Source organism: Oncorhynchus clarkii, chromosome 13, assembly GCF_045791955.1.
Source record: "Oncorhynchus clarkii lewisi isolate Uvic-CL-2024 chromosome 13, UVic_Ocla_1.0, whole genome shotgun sequence".
In the NCBI taxonomy this organism is placed as follows: Eukaryota; Metazoa; Chordata; class Actinopteri; order Salmoniformes; family Salmonidae; genus Oncorhynchus; species Oncorhynchus clarkii.
This window is the reverse complement of record NC_092159.1, coordinates 5,301,265-5,322,552: the sequence shown is the minus strand read 5'-3', so window position 1 is coordinate 5,322,552 and position 21,288 is coordinate 5,301,265. Positions and strand designations below refer to the sequence as shown.

Below are 21,288 nucleotides of genomic sequence, written 5' to 3'. Positions count from 1 at the left end.
ACAACATCCATATGAATCTGTTTTCCTCCTTCATCCTGCGCGCTGTCTCCATCCTGATTAAAGATGTCCTGCTAGACTCCCTGTCCGTACCCCTGGCCCCCGGGGCTGACACCCACCATCAGGTAGACACACACACACACACACACACACACACACACACACACACACACACACACACACACACTTACCTGGATAACACACACACACACACAGGGTCAAAATTAGCGATAACTTAGACACTGCGTATTTATAATATCCTTGATGCTAATTCCATTGGCTGTGTGTCTGTTATATAAACTCAGCAAAAAAAGAAATGCCCTCTCACTGTAAACTGTGTTTGTTTTCAGAAAACTTAGCATGTGTAAATACAGTGGGGCAAAAAGTATTTAGTCAGCCACCAATTGTGCAAGTTCTCCCACTTAAAAAGATGAGAGGGGCCTGTAATTTTCATCATAGGTACACTTCAACTATGACAGACAAAATGAGAAAAAAAAATATCCATAAAATCACATTGTAGGATTTTTAATGAATGTATTTGCAAATTATGGTGGAAAACAAGTATTTGGTCAATAACAAAAGTTTATCTCAATACTTTGTTATATACCCTTTGTTGGCAATGACAGAGGTCAAATGTTTTCACAAGGTTTTCACACACTGTTGCTGGTATTTTGGCCCATTCCTCCATGCAGATCTATGCAGATCTCCTCTAGAGCAGTGATGTTTTGGGGCTGTTGCTGGGCAACATGGACTTTCAACTCCCTCCAAAGATTTTCTATGGGGTTGAGATCTGGAGACTGGCTAGGCCACTCCTGGACCTTGAAATGCTTCTTACGAAGCCACTCCTTCGTTGCCCGGGCGGTGTGCTTGGGATCATTGTCATGCTGAAAGACCCAGCCACATTTCATCTTCAATGCCCTTCGTGATGGTAGGCTTTGTTACTTTGGTCTCAGCTCTCTGCAGGTCATTCAATAGGTCCCCCCGTGTGGTTCTGGGATTTTTGCTCACCGCTCTTGTGATCATTTTGACCCCACGGGGTGAGATCTTGCGTGGAGCCCCAGATCGAGTGAGATTATCAGTGGTCTTGTATGTCCTCCATTTCCTAATAATTGCTCCCACAGTTGATTTCTTCAGACCAAGCTGATTACCTATTGCAGATTCAGTCTTCCCAGCCTGGTGCAGGTCTACAATTTTGTTTCTGGTGTCCTTTGACAGCTCTTGTGTTACCCAAATGTGTGTGCGTGTGTGTTACCCAAATGTGTGTGTGTGTGTGTGTGTGTTACCCAAATATGTGTGTGTGTGTGTGTGTGTGTGTGTGTGTGTGTGTGTGTGTGTGTGTGTGTGTGTGTGTGTGTTACCCAAATGTGTGTGTGTGTGTGTGTCTCTGCATAGCACCGTCTTTATATATGGACTTCTTCCTGTCTCTCTCGTAGACGGTTGCCGGGTGCCGTATCGCCATGGTGATGATGCAGTACAGCGTCATCGCCAACAACTATTGGCTGCTGGTGGAAGGCATCTACCTGCACAGCCTCCTGGTCATCACCGTGTTCACTGAGAGGAACTACTTCTGCATCTACCTGTTTATCGGCTGGGGTGAGGACGGTGTGTGTGTGTGTGTGTGCGTGTGAGTGCGTGTGTGTGCGTGTGTGTGTGTGTTTAGATGTGTGTGATTGGTGATCCTCCCTCTCTCTTTTCTCCTTCTCATCAGGTGCTCCTCTGATATTCGTGTTGCCGTGGGTGATAGTCAAATACCTGTACGAGAATGAAGAGTGAGTGAATAAATATTATTTATTAAATGTGTCGTTTCCATGGTAATGGAATGATGCTGAGACACATATTTTTCTTAGTAAACCAATACAAGTCTCTACTTTGAACAAATGTATATAGTAAATACAAAATGTAAACATTTCCTGGAAAAACATCTGCGCAGTTCCTCCTGTAAATGTGTTTTTGTAAAATGTTCAGTGTAAATTGTTAAAAGTAGTGCTTGTGCATAGAGTTGTATGGTTTGTTAAACTATGAAATCAATGCTTTTTGTTTAATATACATTTTAGAGTGAAAAATCTGAGTCTCAGTGTCATTCCGTTACTGTGGAATTACCCAAATATGATCAGTTAAAATCTGTGAGGTAAATGATCACTCTTCTACGACTAAGAGTTTTCAGAGCTCTCTTTAAAATACATATATTTTTTTCAAATGTATATGTTTTATGAGGCTAGATATGCTAATGTTGATTAAAACCCATTATGAGTTGAGACTGTTCCCCCTCTCTCCTTAGACTGTTCCCTCTCTCCTTAGACTGTTCCCTCTCTCCTTAGACTGTTCCCCCTCTCTCCTTAGACTGTTCCCTCTCTCCTTAGACTTTTCCCTCTCTCCTTAGACTGTTCCCCCTCTCTCTCTCCTTAGACTGTTCCCTCTCTCTCTCTCCTTAGACTGTTCCCTCTCTCTCTCTCCTTAGACTGCTCCATCTCTCTCTCCTTCGACTGTTCCCTCTCTCTCTCCTTAAACTGTTCCCTCTCTCACCTTAGACTGTTCCCCCTCTCTCTCCTTAGACTGTTCCCTCTCTCACCTTAGACTGTTCCCCATCTCTCTCTCCTTAGACTGTTCCCCCTCTCTCTCCTTAGACTGTTCCCTCTCCCTCCTTAGACTGTTCCCTCTCTCTCTCCTTAGACTGTTCCCCCTCTCCCTCCTTAGACTGTTCCCCCTCTCTCTCCTTAGACTGTTCCCTCTCCCTCCTTAGACTGTTCCCTCTCTCTCCTTAGACTGTTCCCTCTCTCTCTCCTTAGAAGGTTCCCTCTCTCTCCTTAGACTGTTCCCTCTCTCTCTCCTTAGACTGTTCCCTCTCTCTCCTTAGAAGGTCCCCTCTCTCTCCTTAGACTGTTCCCTCTCTCTCTCTCCTTAGACTGTTACCTCTCTCTCCTTAGACTGTTCCCTCTCTCTCCTTAGACTGTTCCCTCTCTCTCCTTAGACTGTTCCCTCTCTCTCCTTAGACTGTTCCCTCTCTCTCCTTAGACTGTTCCCCCTCTCACTCCTTAGAGTTAGACCACACATTCTCTGTAGCTCACTACTTGGAAAACATGACATATGCAGAGTATGTGGATTTAGGCTGGGATATAATCAGATCAGAGGTGGATCCACATCATAGAGCTCTTGACATTTAAAGATCTTTTCCGATTGAGCCGACATATGGAGCCTTTACAGTGGATGCAGTCGATTGAGCCGACATATGGAGCCTTTGCAGTGGATGCAGTCGATTGAGCCGACATATGGAGCCTTTACAGTGGATGCAGTCGATTGAGCCGACATATGGAGCCTTTACAGTGGATGCAGTCGATTGAGCCGACATATGGAGCCTTTACAGTGGATGCAGTCGATTGAGCCGACATATGGAGCCTTTACAGTGGATGCAGTCGATTGAGCCGACATATGGAGCCTTTACAGCGGATGCAGTCGATTGAGCCGACATATGGAGCCTTTACAGTGGATGCAGTCGATTGAGCCGACATATGGAGCCTTTACTGTGGATGCAGTCGATTGAGCCGACATATGGAGCCTTTACAGTGGATGCAGTCGATTGAGCCGACATATGGAGCCTTTACAGTGGATGCAGTCTCCTGCGAACCTGGGAATGTTGATGCTGATAATGATGATGAGGATGGTGATGATGGTGGTGATGATGAGGATGGTGATGATGATGGTGGTGGTGGTGATGTTGATGATAATGATGGTGATGATGATGGTGGTGATGATGATGGTGGTGATGGTGATGATGATGGTGATGATGATAATGATGATGGTGATGATAATGATGATGATGGTGGTAGTGATGATGTTGATGTTGATGATGATGATGATGATGTTGTTTAGGTGCTGGGAGAGGAACATCAACATGGGTTACTGGTGGATTATACGTTCTCCCATCCTGTTAGCTTACCTGGTGAGTTTATTCTCTCTCACCCTCTATCTCTCTCTCTCTCTCTCTCTCTCTCTCTCTCTCTCTCTCTCTCTCTCTCTCTCCTCCCCCTCCCCCTCTCTCTCTCCCCCCCTCCCCCTCTCTCTCTCTCCTCCCCCCCTCCCCCCTCTCTCTCTATCTCTTGCTCTCTCTCTCAATTCAATTTCAATTCAATTCAATTCAAGGGCTTTATTGGCATGGGAAACGTGTTAACATTGCCAAAGCAAGTGAGGTAGATAATAAACAAAAGTGAAATAAACAATTAAAATTAACCTCTCTCTCTCTCTCTCTCTCTCTCTCTCTGGTAGAATAGGTTACTGCCTCTCTCTCTCTCTCTCTCTCTCTCTCTCTCTGGTAGAATATGTTACGACCTCTCTCTCTCTGGTAGAATAGGTTCCTCTCTCTCTCTCTCTCTCTGGTAGAATAGGTTACTGCCTCTCTCTCTCTCTCTCTCTCTCTCTCTCTCTCTCTCTCTCTCTCTGGTAGAATATGTTACTACCTCTCTCTCTCTGGTAGAATATGTTACTACCTCTCTCTCTCTCTCTCAATTCAATTCAATTCAAGGGCTTTATTGGCATGGGAAACATGTGTTAACATTGCCAAAGCAAGTGAGGTAGACAACATACAAAGTGAATATATAAAGTGAAAAACAACAAAAATTAACAGTAAACATTACACATACAGAGGTTTCAAAACAGTAAAGACATTACAAATGTCATATTATATATATATATACAGTGTTTTAACAATGTACAAATGGTTAAAGGACACAAGATAAAATAAATAAGCATAAATATGGGTTGTATTTACAATGGTGTGTGTTCTTCACTGGTTGCCCTTTTCTCGTGGCAACAGGTCACAAATCTTGCTGCTGTGATGGCACACTGTGGAATTTCACCCAGTAGATATGAGAGTTTATCAAATTTGGATTTGTTTTCGAATTCTTTGTGGATCTGTGTAATCTGAGGGAAATATGTCTCTCTAATATGGTCATACATTGGGCAGGAGGTTAGGAAGTGCAGCTCAGTTTCCACCTCATTTTGTGGGCAGTGAGCACATAGCCTGTCTTCTCTTGAGAGCCATGTCTGCCTACGGCGGCCTTTCTCAATAGCAAGGCTATGCTCACTGAGTCTGTACATAGTCAAAGCTTTCCTTAATTTTGGGTCAGTCACAGTGGTCAGGTATTCTGCCGCTGTGTACTCTCTGTTTAGGGCCAAATAGCATTCTAGTTTGCTCTGTTTTTTTGTTAATTCTTTCCAATGTGTCAAGTAATTATCTTTTTGTTTTCTCATGATTTGGTTTGGTCTAATTGTGCTGTTGTCCTGGGGCTCTGTAGGGTGTGTTTGTGTTTGTGAACAGAGCCCCAGGACCAGCTTGCTTAGGGGACTCTTCTCCAGGTTCATCTCTCTGTAGGTGATGGCTTTGTTATGGAAGGTTTGTGAATCACTTCCTTTTAGGTGGTTGTAGAATTTAACGGCTCTTTTCTGGATTTTGATAATTAGTGGGTATCGGCCTAATTCTGCTCTGCATGCATTATTTGGTGTTCTACGTTGTACACGGAGGATATTTTTGCAGAATTCTGCGTGCAGAGTCTCAATTTGGTGTTTGTCCCATTTTGTGAAGTCTTGGTTGGTGAGCGGACCCCAGACCTCACAACCATAAAGGGCAATGGGGCAATCCATAAAGGGCAATCTCTCTCTCTCTCTCTCTCTCTCGCTCTCTTTCCCCTTCTCTCTCTCGCTCTCTCTCTCTCCCCCCTCCCCCCTCTCTCTCTCACTCCCCCCCCCCCTCTCTCTCCTTCTCTCTCACTCTCTTCCACTCTATCCATTGATCTCTAGAATACTTCAACAGTTATTATGATGTATTAAAATGACTTATTAACTATCTGCATCAGCTTCTAGAATACTTCAACAGTTATTATGATGTATTAAAATGACTTATTAACTATCTGCATCAGCTTCTAGAATACTTCAACAGTTATTATGATGTATTAAAATGACTTATTAACTATCTGCATCAGCTTCTAGAATACTTCAACAGGTATTATGATGTATTAAAATGACTTATTAACTATCTGCATCAGCTTCTAGAATACTTCAACAGTTATTATGATGTATTAAAATGACTTATTAACTATCTGCATCAGCTTCTAGAATACTTCAACAGGTATTATGATGTATTAAAATGACTTATTAACTATCTGCATCAGCTTCTAGAATACTTCAACAGGTATTATGATGTATTAAAATGACTTATTAACTATCTGCATCAGCTTCTAGAATACTTCAACAGGTATTATGATGTATTAAAATGACTTATTAACTATCTGCATCAGCTTCTAGAATACTTCAACAGTTATTATGATGTATTAAAATGACTTATTAACTATCTGCATCAGCTTCTAGAATACTTCAACAGGTATTATGATGTATTAAAATGACTTATTAACTATCTGCATCAGCTTCTAGAATACTTCAACAGGTATTATGATGTATTAAAATGACTTATTAACTATCTGCATCAGCTTCTAGAATACTTCAACAGGTATTATGATGTATTAAAATGACTTATTAACTATCTGCATCAGCTTCTAGAATACTTCAACAGTTATTATGATGCACAAGCACTGATATATTAAGTCCAGTAACTAGAATATTGCATAAATCACAAATCTTCATTTGTTACTATTTATTAGATATCATTTTGTATTATGTCCATTCAGTGATCAAGTCTTAATGTTTAAAAAGGTTATTTTACATCAGACAGACAGACAGACAGACAGACAGACAGACAGACAGACAGACAGACAGACAGACAGACAGACAGACAGACAGACAGACAGACAGACAGGTTAGATAGACAGACATCCAGTTGGCTCTGCTAATATTTAGGCTTAATTTCTTTCTCCTTTTGTCTTTTTTCTCGTTCTCTTTCTCAGATGAATTTCTTTATCTTCATCCGGATTATAAAGATCCTGATGTCGAAGCTCAAGGCCCATCAGATGAGATACACAGATTACAAGTTCAGGTGGTTGAGGTCTTCAAATCCCTCCATCCCATCTTCCCTTCTAAAGTCATGTACTTTATATATTAACAGGTTATAGAGTTGTGTGTCTATTGTGTGGTTGGTGTCTGTAACATCCTCCTTTTATGACCCCAACTTTTCCTCTCGTCCCTTCTGCCTCCTCCTTTCAATATGATAACTCTCTATCTCTCTCCCTCTCCGTCTCTCTCCTTCTCCTCCCCCTTTTCATTCTGTCGCCCTCCTCCCCTTTCTCTTCCTCTCTCTCTCTCCCTCACCTTCTCTCTCCCTCATACTCTCTCCCCCGTACTCTCTCCCTCGTACTCTCTCCCCCCTTCTCTCTCCCTCATAGTCCTCTCTCTCTCTCTCTCTCTCTCTCTCTCTCTCTCTCTCTCTCTCTCTCTCTGTCTCTCTGTCTCTCTGTCTCTCTCTCTCTCTCTCTCTCTCTCTCTCTCTCTCTCTCTCTCTCTCTCAGGCTGGCTAAATCCACTCTGACCCTCATCCCTCTGCTGGGTATTCACGCCATCCTCTTCACCTTAGTCATCGATGAGTCCGTCCCCAAAGGTTCCAAGATGCGTCTCATCCGCCTCTTCTACGACCTCCTCTTCAACTCCTTCCAGGTCAGGAGATCAAACTTACATCACTTCCTGTATGGGCATCATCGGATATGTCCCATATGGCACCCTCTTCCCTATATAGTGCACTATTTTTGGCCAGGTCCCACAGGGCATAACATTATTAAGACTGTAATGTGGTGGTATGTTGTGTCACCATGGTGATAAGGTGTAACGCTGTCATAGAGGTGAAATAGGGTAGTAATAAGACTGTAATGTGGTGGTATGTTGTGTCACCATGGTGATAAGGTGTAATTCTGTCATAGAGGTGAAATAGCGTAGTAATAAACTGTAATGTGGTGTTATGTTGTGTCACCATGGTGATAAGGTGTAACGCTGTCATAGAGGTGAAATAGGGTAGTAATAGACTGTAATGTGAATATGAACATGTACATATGAATAGTGTGTAAATATAATTTTTGTTGTCTCTTGGTGTCTTTCCTATATGTATAAAAACAAATAGTATTATATAGTATATATATATATATATATATATATATATATATATAAAAATAGTATTATATAGTATATATATATATATATATATATATATATATATATATATATATAGTATTTCATGTACCATCTTATCTTGTTCTTGTCTATGAATTATTGGTGTAAAGTACTAAAGTAAAAATATTTTAAAGTATTTTAAAGTACTTAATATTTTTGACTACTTTTACTTTTACTTCATACATTTCCGCTGGCACCCAAATTTACAAAAGTAAATAAAATAAAAACAAGAACATCATGTCATTTGGTTTGCTAAATATTAGGAATTTGAAATGATTTATACTTTTACTTTTGATACGTAAGTGTATTTAAAACCAAATACTTTTTTATTTTTACTCAAGTAGGATTTTTCTGGGTGACTTTCACTTTTACTTGAGTCATTTACTATTAAGGTATCTTTACTTCTACTCAAGTATGACAATTGGGTACTTTTTCTCCCACTGCTTTTACTGTCTTTTATATAGACGCCAGGAAGAGTAGCTGAGACGTGCAGTAGCTAAAGGGGATCCTAATAAACTAAACTAATGTGGTGTTACGGTGTGTTACCGTGGTGATACAGTGTTCTTAACCTCTCCCTCTCTACAGGGCCTACTGGTGGCCATCTTGTATTGTTTCGTCAACAAAGAGGTGAGTCTGAATGCCCTTTTTCCTCTCACTCCTCTCTCCCTCTCCCCCTCTCTCTCTTGTCTCCCCCCTCTTGTAGAATCTTATCATTATCTGTCTTCATCTGCTTCTCTCTCTCTCTCTCTCTCTTTCTGTCCCTCTCTTTCTCTCGCTCTCTCGCTCTCTTTTTTCCTCCCTCCTCTCTCCTTCTCTCTCCCTCAATCTGTTTGTCTCTCTCCAGGTCCAGTCTGAGATGTTGAAAAAGTGGAAGAGGTGGAAGCTGGGTAAAGACATCGAGGAAGAGTACCGTCATACATACAGCCACGCGCCTCACGTCAAGAGCGGCAGCATCGTCACCGGCAACCTGGCCGGTGTCCAAGACAACGGCAGCGACCCTAAAGACTCACAGTTGACCCCCAACCCCGACTACGACCCAGATCCTAACCCTGCCTCAACCTCCATCACCCCCAATGAGAGCAGTAGATTGGTGGGGTCCTGCCACAACAGGACGGATAAAACAAAGACTCAAACCTCCCTGCAGTGTCCCTCCACACCACATGGTGGCACTAACAACTGCAGCACTCTGATGGAGGACATTTGTCTGGAGGAGAGGGCTCAGAGTTATACACGCCCAGAGGAGGGCGCCGAAAGCAACTTCTGACCAACGGGGGAAGACCATCCCCGGCCTATGGATAGATTGATTGGTTGATTGATAGATTGCTAAAGTGTCCTGGTGTAGAAAGAGACAATACTGGACGGGACCGTTAATGCACTGCAGGTCCAGATCCTATGGATTGATTGGTTGGTTGGTTGATTGATTGATTGATTGATTGATTGATTGATTGGTTGGTTGATTGATTGATTGGTTGATTGCAGGTCCAGAAGCCTTGATGGTCTGAAAATATGAAACATTTTACTCTTTATTTTTCTGTGACCATATTTTGACCCCACGGGATTGACCACATTCCCCACTGTGTTCAGTTTGACAAGGACTACTGCTAAATGGAGACTAGCAGGCCTGCTAGCTGTGTTCAGGTTGACAAGGACTACTGCTAAATGGAGACTAGCAGGCCTGCTAGCTGTGTTCAGGTTGACAAGGACTACTGCTGAAGGGAAACTAGCAGACCTGCTAGCTGTGTTCAGGTTGACAAGGACTACTGCTAAATGGAGACTAGCAGACCTGCTAGCTGTGTTCAGGTTGACAAGGACTACTGCTGAAGGGAGACTAGCAGACCTGCTAGCTGTGTTCAGGTTGACAAGGACTACTGCTGAAGGGAGACTAGCAGACCTGCTAGCTGTGTTCAGGTTGACAAGGACTACTGCTGAAGGGAGACTAGCAGGCCTGCTAGCTGTGTTCAGGTTGACAAGGACTACTGCTAAATGGAGACTAGCAGACCTGCTAGCTGTGTTCAGGTTGACAAGGACTACTGCTGAAGGGAAACTAGCAGACCTGCTAGCTGTGTCCATGTGTACGACCGCTAACCAAACGCTACCCTCGCTCAACAACTCCCTGGCTGTGCTCCGGGTTCTCCTTCCCTTTTATAGAAGTGCACTAGCACCCCCGTCAATCATTTAAAGCGTAGGATTGGTGTAGCTTCACATTGGCTGGAGGTAATTACCAAACATTTTCAAATTCATGTGAGGAAGTCCACACCGTGTGTCCCTGTTCTCTACTGCTACTGAGAGCTTCACTTGTCCTCTATGTCTTTGTGAGTGTGGCCCAAACGGAGCACTATTCCCTATATAGTGCACTACTTTAGACCAGAACCCTATTGTATATAGTACACTACTTTAGACCAGAACCCTATTGTATATAGTACACTACTTTAGACCAGAGCACTATTCCCTATATAGTGCACTACTTTATACCAGAACCCTATTGTATATAGTACACTACTTTAGACCAGAGCCCTATTCCCTATATAGTGCACTACTTTAGACCAGAGCCCTATTCCCTATATAGTGCACTACTTTAGACCAGAGCCCTATTCCCTATATAGTGCACTACTTTAGACCAGAGCCCTATTCCCTATATAGTGCACTACTTTTGACCAGAGCCCTATTCCCTACATAGTGCACTACTTTAGACCAGAGCCCTGTATAGTGCATAGGGTGCCATATGAAAGCTCAGCGCTGTGGTTCTGTATGACCCTCAGCAGCCACCGTACTTCACTGTTGGCTTGCACAGTTTAGTTTAGTTCAGCACGTTCCTACCAAAACACCCATGGAGACGTCTTGTTGATAACAGCTTGCATAACTAAACCATTCATATTATAGATCTAATCCGTGTCAAAATAAGTGACATTTACACAGATTTACAAAGATTTACACACGCACACACGCACACACAGAGAGGCACACACACACAGAGAGACACACACACACACGTTCCTGCCAGAGCGTTCTATCTCTGCCCTCTCAGCCCAGGACAGGACCAGATCAGAACACCCCAGAGAACAGACTCAGCTGTGGAACAACGGGACATTCCAGATTGTTGCCAGGTCTGTCTGGCATTCAGACAGACATTTCTGGAACCCCCAAGGATTATGGGACTGTGGAGGACTGGACCTCCCACTGTCTCTCTGAGAGGATTATGGGTAGTTTGTTTGGGTGTAATTTGTTTTGGAGTGAATATTGAGTTTCTCCATGAACTGTTGGCCCCATTTGAGTGGACAGACAGAGAAACAGACAGACTCACAGACAGAGAAACAGACAGACTCACAGACAGAGAAACAGACAGACTCACAGACAGAGAAACAGACAGACTCACAGACAGAGAAACAGACAGACTCACAGACAGAGAAACAGACAGACTCACAGACAGAGAAACAGACAGACTCACAGACAGAGAAACAGACAGACTCACAGACAGAGAAACAGACAGACTCACAGACAGAGAAACAGACAGAGAAACAGACAGACTCACAGACAGAGAAACAGACAGACTCACAGACAGAGAAACAGACAGACTCACAGACAGAGAAACAGACAGACTCACAGACAGAGAAACAGACAGACTCACAGACAGAGAAACAGACAGACTCACAGACAGAGAAACAGACAGACTCACAGACAGAGAAACAGACAGACTCACAGACAGAGAAACAGACAGAGAAACAGACAGACTCACAGACAGAGAAACAGACAGACTCACAGACAGAGAAACAGACAGACTCACAGACAGAGAAACAGACAGACTCACAGACAGAGAAACAGACAGACTCACAGACAGAGAAACAGACAGACTCACAGACAGAGAAACAGACAGACTCACAGACAGAGAAACAGACAGACTCACAGACAGACTCACAGACAGAGAAACAGACAGACTCACAGACAGAGAAACAGACAGACTCACAGACAGAGAAACAGACAGACTCACAGACAGAGAAACAGACAGACTCACAGACAGAGAAACAGACAGACTCACAGACAGAGAAACAGACAGACTCACAGACAGAGAAACAGACAGACTCACAGACAGAGAAACAGACAGACTCACAGACAGAGAAACAGACAGAGAAACAGACAGACTCACAGACAGACTCACAGACAGACTCACAGACAGACTGTATAAATGTAAGATATTCAGGTCCTATAAGGACAGCCAACCTACCGACCACCAATCGGACAAAAGGATGCATCATACCAGCTCTTACCTCCAGGGGGACTATAAGATATGGGGTACTCCCCCCATCCATGCACCCCTCCCCCCTTTCCCCTCTTCCTCTTTTCGTTGACCCGACATATTCTGTCAGAATGTCTGTATGGTTGTGGACTAGCGCTACGGACTAATGGAGATATTACAATGTCTGTATGGTTGTGGACTAGCGCTACGGACTAATGGAGCTATTACAATGTCTGTATGGTTGTGGACTAGCGCTACGGACTAATGGAGATATTACAATGTCTGTATGGTTGTGGACTAGCGCTACGGACTAATGGAGATATTACAATGTCTGTATGGTTGTGGACTAGCGCTACGGACTAATGGAGCTATTACAATGTCTGTATGGTTGTGGACTAGCGCTACGGACTAATGGAGATATTACAATGTCTGTATGGTTGTGGACTAGCGCTACGGACTAATGGAGATATTACAATGTCTGTATGGTTGTGGACTAGCGCTACGGACTAATGGAGATATTACAATGTCTGTATGGTTGTGGACTAGCGCTACGGACTAATGGAGATATTACAATGTCTGTATGGTTGTGGACTAGCGCTACGGACTAATGGAGATATTACAATGTCTGTATGGTTGTGGACTAGCGCTACGGACTAATGGAGATATTACAATGTCTGTATGGTTGTGGACTAGCGCTACGGACTAATGGAGATATTACAATGTCTGTATGGTTGTGGACTAGCGCTACGGACTAATGGAGATATTACAATGTCTGTATGGTTGTGGACTAGCGCTACGGACTAATGGAGATATTACAATGTCTGTATGGTTGTGGACTAGCGCTACGGACTAATGGAGATATTACAATGTCTGTATGGTTGTGGACTAGCGCTACGGACTAATGGAGATATTACAATGTCTGTATGGTTGTGGACTAGCGCTACGGACTAATGGAGATATTACAATGTCTGTATGGTTGTGGACTAGCGCTACGGACTAATGGAGATATTACAATGTCTGTATGGTTGTGGACTAGCGCTACGGACTAATGGAGATATTACAATGTCTGTATGGTTGTGGACTAGCGCTACGGACTAATGGAGATATTACAATGTCTGTATGGTTGTGGACTAGCGCTACGGACTAATGGAGATATTACAATGTCTGTACATGTAGATGGTGAAGATACAAGGTTTGCTATTTCTGTGGATGTTTTATTCTGTGACCTCACCGTGCAGGAAAACCTCTAGATCGTAGGTCCTGGAGAAACTCCTATGCTTGTGATCTACCCCAGCGTTTCTCAGACTAATCAGAGCTTGATGATGCAAATGGCTAATACCCAATAGGCTGATCTGTCCTCACTGAACCCACGTACAGTGTGTGAGGTCGAGGGCGTCGTCATCATGAGTAGGGCCCAGAGGATTTCCTGACTACGTTAACTAACCAGGAACAACTCTGCAATCCCATGCAACACCAGCTAAAGGCCTGGGCCTGTATTCACAAAGCGTCTCCTGAGTGGCACAGTGGTCTAAGGCACTGTAGCTACAGTGCCAGACGCATCACTACAGACACCCTGGTTCGAATCCAGGTTGTATCACAACCGGCTGTGATTGGGAGTCCCACAGGGCGGTGCACAATTGGCTCAGCGTCGTCCGGGGCAGGCCGTCATTGTAAATAAAAATATGTTCTTAACTGTCTTGCCTAGTTAAATAAAGGTTTAAGAGTATGAATGCTGATCTAGGATCAGGTCCTCCTCCTCCATGTAATCTTATTTGTTATGTTCTGAAAGGCAAACCTGATTCTAGATCAGCGCTCCTGCTCCTATTCTTAGACGTATTGAGAATACGGGCCCTGGGTAGGTCCCATGGGCAGGGTAAACTCCTGTCTCTAGCCTACCCATGACGTGATATCTCCATGATGTGTAGAATGTACATACCAAGTTCTAAAACAGAGAAGAAGAGGAATGAAATATGTTGTTCTGTGTTCCGTTAGAAGTCGACATGATTCTAATGATTCTAATGATTAAAAGAGATGACCAACTGACCATCAAGACTGTTCTCTCTTTCTGCGTCCTGAAGGTCACTTATTCTCTATCTAGTGCACTACTTTAGACTAGAGCCCTATTCCCTATATAGTACACTACTTTAGACTAGAGCCCTATTCCCTATATAGTGCACTACATTAGACCAGAGCCCTGTTCCCTATATAGTGCACTACTTTAGACTAGAGCCCTATTCCCTATATAGTGCACTACTTTAGACTAGAGCCCTATTCCCTATATAGTACACTACTTTAGACTAGAGCCCTATTCCCTATATAGTGCACTACATTAGACCAGAGCCCTGTTCCCTATATAGTGCACTACTTTAGACTAGAGCCCTATTCCCTATATAGTGCACTACTTTAGACTAGAGCCCTATTCCCTATATAGTACACTACTTTTGACACAGAGCCCTATTCCCTATATAGTACACTACTTTTGACTAGAACCCTATTCCTTATATAGTGCACTACTTTTGACACAGAACCCTATTCCCTATATAGTGCACTACTTTTGACACAGAGCCCTATTCCCTATATAGTACACTACTTTTGACTAGAACCCTATTCCTTATATAGTGCACTACTTTTGACACAGAGCCCTATTCCCTATATAGTACACTACTTTTGACTAGAACCCTATTCCTTATATAGTACACTACTTTTGACACAGAGCCCTATTCCTTATATAGTGCACTACTTTTGGCACAGAACCCTATTTCCTATATAGTGCACTACTTTTGGCACAGAACCCTATTCCCTGTATATTGCACTACTTCTGACACAGAGCCCTATGGGCTACAGTGAAGAGGGTTCAATTTGGAACACAACCTCTGTCATCAGGTGGTTTAAACAATGGCTTGAACACCAATCAGTTGTTTATATGTACACATACGTATAATTCTACACAATTGTTTCACCAACCATTCGCCATTGATTGATTGATTGTTTCCCCTGAGGTCCTCATTACAATGCTGTTATAATGATCTCAATGTGGTGGAATGGAAACCTGCTTCATTCTTTCTATGTGTCAGCGGTTGACTTCACCTGAAGAGGAAGACGAGCAGGACTTTATTACACACTGGCTGATTCAGCGTCGCTTCCGCGTCATTTCAACGACTTTGAGCCGACGTGGAATAGACGTTGAATAGACGTGGAATAGACGTTGTGAATAGACGTGGAATAGACGTTGTATAGACGTGGAATAGACATGGAATAGACATTGAATAGACGTGGAATAGACGTGGAATAGACGTGAAATAGACGTTGTATAGACGTGGAATAGACGTGGAATAGACGTGGAATAGACGTGGAATAGACGTGGAATAGACATGGAATAGACGTTGAATAGACGTGGAATAGACGTTGTATTGACGTTGAATAGACGTGGAATAGACGTTGTATTGACACTGTGGGAACGTACAGAAGGTCAAAAGGAAATGTTCCTTCTGCTTTAACCCTCTGAACTTCTGATCAGTTCATCTCGTATCATCATCATTACCATGTTGTTCAGCAGTCTGTCCTTTCTAGCCGTTGGCAGCTAGCCGCCTCTATTACCACTGTGCTGCCAAGGAGAAACCAAGAGACAAGACAGATCATGAATCCAATTTGTCAACGTCAATATTTTCCAGGAAAGAAGAAAGAAAGAAAATAACTTGGCATTTCCAAAGAGCACGTTGTGACGCGTGCTGACAATCTCACTGGTGACACCTTAGAACACGTTGTGACAATCTCACTGGTGACACCTTAAAACACGTTGTGACGCGTGCTGACAATCTCACTGGTGACACCTTAAAACACGTTGTGACAATCTCACTGGTGACACCTTAAAACACGTTGTGACGCGTGCTGACAATCTCACTGGTGACACCTTAAAACACGTTGTGACGCGTGCTGACAATCTCACTGGTGACACCTTAAAACACGTTGTGACGCGTGCTGACAATCTCACTGGTGACACCTTAAAACACGTTGTGACGCGTGCTGACAATCTCACTGGTGACACCTTAAAACACGTTGTGACAATCTCACTGGTGACACCTTAAAACACGTTGTGACAATCTCACTGGTGACACCTTAAAACACGTTGTGACAATCTCACTGGTGACACCTTAGAACAGTGACAGACAGTGTCGTTATGGACCCAAAATCCTCTCCAAACTTCAGAGGAATGACAGCATTCTAACCGAACAGCACTTCAATCTGACTCCATATCAGGTGTCTTGTGCCTGTTTGTCTCTGACGGATCTAGCCGGGTAGGAAGCCGGGCATCACCAGTCTCAGAGACTATAATGTACAGCTATCTGAAATAAACCCTCGTGACATTAACAATGTCTACATACTAAGGGCTGATTCTAGACATCAGAGTTGGATCATTACATGAACTGAGTCACGTAAAAGCAGAGGGATTCAGTTGGAAACACGAGCAGCTCTTCTAAATGATGAAAGTAGTCAATCAAAGAGTTACTGTGCCTGCCTGCCTGTCTGTCTGCCTGCCTGCCTGCCTGCCTGTCTGCCTGCCTGCCTGCCTGCCTGCCTGTCTGTCTGTCTGCCTGCCTGTCTGTCTGTCTGCCTGCCTGCCTGCCTGTCTGTCTGTCTGCCTGTCTGTCTGTCTGTCTGCTGCCTGTCTGTCTGTCTGCCTGCCTGCCTGCCTGCCTGTCTGCCTGCCTGCCTGCCTGCCTGCCTGCCTGTCTGCCTGTCTGCCTGCCTGCCTGCCTGTCTGCCTGCCTGTCTGCCTGCCTGCCTGCCTGCCTGCCTGTCTGCCTGCCTGTCTGTCTGTCTGTCTGCCTGTCTGTCTGTCTGCCTGTCTGTCTGTCTGTCTGCCTGTCTGTCTGTCTGCCTGCCTGCCTGCCTGCCTGCCTGCCTGCCTGTCTGCCTGCCTGCCTGCCTGCCTGCCTGTCTGCCTGTCTGCCTGCCTGCCTGCCTGTCTGCCTGCCTGCCTGCCTGCCTGCCTGTCTGCCTGTCTGCCTGCCTGCCTGCCTGCCTGCCTGCCTGTCTGCCTGCCTGCCTGCCTGCCTGTCTGCCTGCCTGCCTGCCTGTCTGTCTGTCTGTCTGTCTGTCTGTCTGTCTTTCTGTCTGTCTGTGTACAGTGGGGGTGGAACATTGCAGCCCCATCAGACTCAGAAACAGAACAGCCACCAGTGTTCTTAAAATCCAGGACCAGGTTCTATCACCACGGTAACACTGGTCACTCAGACCCTCCGCCCTTCCTCCTCTCCCTTCCCACCCATGTAGCATATAGATATTTTAGAACATAGATATTGTAGAAAATAGATATGTAGATATTGTAGAATATAGATATTGTAGGTATTGTAGAACATAGATATTGTAGAAAATAGATATGTAGAATATAGATATTGTAGATATTATAGAATATTGTAGAATATAGATATTGTACAATATAGATATTGTAGAATATAGATATTGTAGAACATAGATATTGTAGATATTGTATAATATAGATATTGTAGAATATAGATATTGTAGATATTGTAGAATATAGATATTGTAGAAATAGATATTGTAGGTGTTGTAGAATATAGATATTGTAGGTGTTGTAGAATATAGATATTGTAGAAATATATATTGTAGGTGTTGTAGAATATAGATATTGTAGGTATTGTAGAATATAGATATTGTAGAATATAGATATTGTAGGTGTTGTAGAATATAGATATTGTAGAAATAGATATTGTAGGTGTTGTAGAATATAGATATTGTAGGTATTGTAGAATATAGATATTGTAGAATATAGATATTGTAGGTGTTGTAGAATATAGATATTGTAGAAATAGATATTGTAGGTGTTGTAGAATATAGATATTGTAGAATATAGATATTGTAGATATTGTAGAATATAGATATTGTAGAAATAGATATTGTAGGTGTTGTAGAATATAGATATTGTAGGTGTTGTAGAATATAGATATTGTAGAAATAGATATTGTAGGTGTTGTAGAATATAGATATTGTAGATATTGTAGAATATAGATATTGTAGAAATAGATATTGTAGGTGTTGTAGAATATAGATATTGTAGGTGTTGTAGAATATAGATATTGTAGGTGTTGTAGAATATAGATATTGTAGGTGTTGTAGGGTAGCGTCCTAAATGGCACCCTATTCCCTATATAGTGCACATATGAGGATCAGAGCCCAATGGTAGTGTAAGTAGTGAACTATGATGGTCAGAGCCCAATGGTTCCTGGTCTAAAGTAGTGCACTATGACGGTCAGAGCACCATGGTTCCTGGTCTAAAGTAGTGTACTATGACGGTCAGAGCACTATGGTTCCTGGTCTAAAGTAGTGCACTATTGAATAGGGTGCCATTTGGAATGCATGTAACTGTCTGTATATTGGTGATGGATGTTTCATTAAGGCATAATGAACAGTGTGTGTAACATCCATTATATTGGACACAGATAGATGGTGGTGGGTGAATGGGTTGTTTTGAAGGCTGAGGAGACTTAATGTAACGCTGATGATATTTAATCCTCTGTCTTCTCTTCTCAAAATGAGTTTTACCCCACTGTCTTCTCTTCTCAAAATGAGTTTAAATCCTCTGTCCTCTCTTCTCAAAATGAGTTTTAATCCTCTGTCCTCTCTTCTCCAAATGAGTTTTAATCCTCTGTCCTCTCTTCTCAAAATGAGTTTTACCCCACTGTCTTCTCTTCTCAAAATGAGTTTAAATCCTCTGTCCTCTCTTCTCAAAATGAGTTTTAATCCTCTGTCCTCTCTTCTCCAAATGAGTTTTAATCCTCTGTCCTCTCCTTTCAAATCCTCTCCACCCAAATAAATGCACCTACATGACTTTCCTTCCACTTTCTATCCTCTCTTCTTAAATTAGTTTAAAACCCTCCATCTTCAAATGACTCTCTTTTTTAAAAAAATATTTTACACCCACAGTGATCTTCAGTGTGATGGTTCTCTTGAGGCAAGATGTTGTTCATTGTGACATCACCCCGCCCTACTATTCTCCTGTATTCCGAGCTGCAGTAGTTGCTATGTGTTCTGTCTGTGCATTATGACGTCATGGCTGTGTGTTCTCCTGTATTCCGAGCTGCAGTAGTTGCTATGTGTTCTGTCTGTGCATTATGACGTCATGGCTGTGTGTTCTCCTGTATTCCGAGCTGCAGTAGTTGCTATGTGTTCTGTCTGTGCATTATGACATCATGGCTGTGTGTTCTCCTGTATTCCGAGCTGCAGTAGTTGCTATGTGTTCTGTCTGTGCATTATGACATCATGGCTGTGTGTTCTCCTGTATTCCGAGCTGCAGTAGTTGCTATGTGTTCTGTCTGTGCATTATGACATCATGGCTGTGTGTTCTCCTGTATTCCGAGCTGCAGTAGTTGCTATGTGTTCTGTCTGTGCATTATGACGTCATGGCTGTGTGTTCTGTTGTGAATCAGACAGTAGTTAATGAGCCCAGAGTGTTGTTGTTTGAGCCTTTAAGGCCTGATTAATCCACTGCTTCTTATCTGGGCTCTGCCACTCTGCTCTGTTTCAACATTGAAACAAGACCCCATTCATCTTAAACCACATGTGTACCCTGTTCACAGACGCGCACACACAAACACACACAAACACACACACTCACACACAGTCCATCCATCTGGAGCTGTATGTGTTCAGTGTTCACAGGGCTTCTTCAGTGTTTAGTCAGCAGTTCAACTGATGACCAAACCCTTGGATAACCCCACATTTCCAGGTCAACTCCCTACTTCATCATTGTGTGGTGGGTGTGTAAGTGTGTTTGTGTTTGTGTGCGTGCGCCTGCCTCTGTGTGTGTGTGTGTGTGTGTGTGTGCATCTGTGTGTGTGTGTTTCTGAGTCTGTGTGTGTGTGTCTGACGGAGTCTGTGTCTCTGTGTGTGTGTGTGTGTGTGTGTGTGTGTGTGTGTGTGTGTGTGTGTGTGTGTGTGTGTGTGTGTGTGTGTGTGTGTGTGTGTGTGTGTGTGTGTGTGTGTGCGTGCGTCTGTGCGTCTGTGTCTGTGTGTGTGTGTGTGTGTGTGTGCGTTTCTATGCAGTTTGCCGTCAATAATAATGAGTCACCCCATAAACTGAAAACATGGAACAAGGACTATTCCAGTGTTACTTCAGGTGGAATGTATCACCACATATGGCATAGAACCTACATCCCCATTTAGAGGGGGAGAAGTGGTTGCCTAGCGTTAGCTGAGATCAAAGCTATAGTCCTGCTACCCATTGATACAGTAGCACTCTGACCCTCATATCGTCCCAAATGGCACTCTATTCCATACATAGTGCACTACTTTGACCAGATGGGTCCTGTCCAAAGGTATTATATGGGGAATAGGGTGTCAGTTGTGACGCATCCTGTGTCTTTTCAGAAGGAGAGAGTAACATGAGTCTATGTGGGTTTCCTGTGGCAGTCTGAACAGTGATAGACATCCTTGAGTTAGCAGTGAGTGTGTTCAACTGTCCTCCTCTTCACTTAATCCCCACTATTCCCTGACTGATTAGTACATGTACATGAAAACTATAATGTGGAGAGAGAGAGAGGGAGGGAGAGGGAGGGAGAGAGGGGGAAGGAGAGAGGGAGAGAGAGGGAGGGAGGGAGAGAGGGAGAGAGAGATGGAGGGAGAGAGAGAGAGAGAGAGAGAGAGAGAGAGAGAGAGGGGGGAGGGAGAGAGAGAGGGAGGGGAGAGGGAGAGAGAGAGAGGGAGGAGGGAGAGAGAGGGAGGAGGGAGAGAGAGGGAGGGAGAGAGAGGGAGGGAGGGAGAGAGAGGGAGAGAGGGAGGGAAGAGAGAAAGGGGGTGAAGGGAGGTGAGAGAGAGGGGGAAGAGGTAGAGAAATAGGGAAAGGGGAAAGGGGGAGAGAGAGAGAGAGAGAGAGAGAGGTGAAAAGAAACGGATAGAGGGAAGAACAGAGAGAGAGAAAAAAGGAGGAAGAGCGAAAGAGA

General features: G+C 43.5%; 1 protein-coding gene across 1 annotated transcript in view; it reads left to right on the top strand.

Moving 5' to 3' along the window:
• LOC139423725 (glucagon receptor-like) overlaps positions 1-9,661 on the top strand; it is a 19,331-nt gene extending 9,670 nt beyond the window's left edge. The window contains exons 6-13 of the mRNA XM_071175340.1: positions 1-122; positions 1,431-1,590; positions 1,706-1,766; positions 3,865-3,934; positions 6,888-6,976; positions 7,446-7,590; positions 8,683-8,724; positions 8,942-9,661. The exon at positions 1-122 is cut by the window's left edge and continues 20 nt beyond it. Of these exons, the coding sequence (XP_071031441.1) occupies positions 1-122; positions 1,431-1,590; positions 1,706-1,766; positions 3,865-3,934; positions 6,888-6,976; positions 7,446-7,590; positions 8,683-8,724; positions 8,942-9,361 (1,109 nt within the window). The 3' untranslated portion in view covers positions 9,362-9,661. The remainder of the gene's footprint in view (positions 123-1,430; positions 1,591-1,705; positions 1,767-3,864; positions 3,935-6,887; positions 6,977-7,445; positions 7,591-8,682; positions 8,725-8,941) is intronic.
• The last annotated feature ends 11,627 nt before the right edge of the window (positions 9,662-21,288 follow it).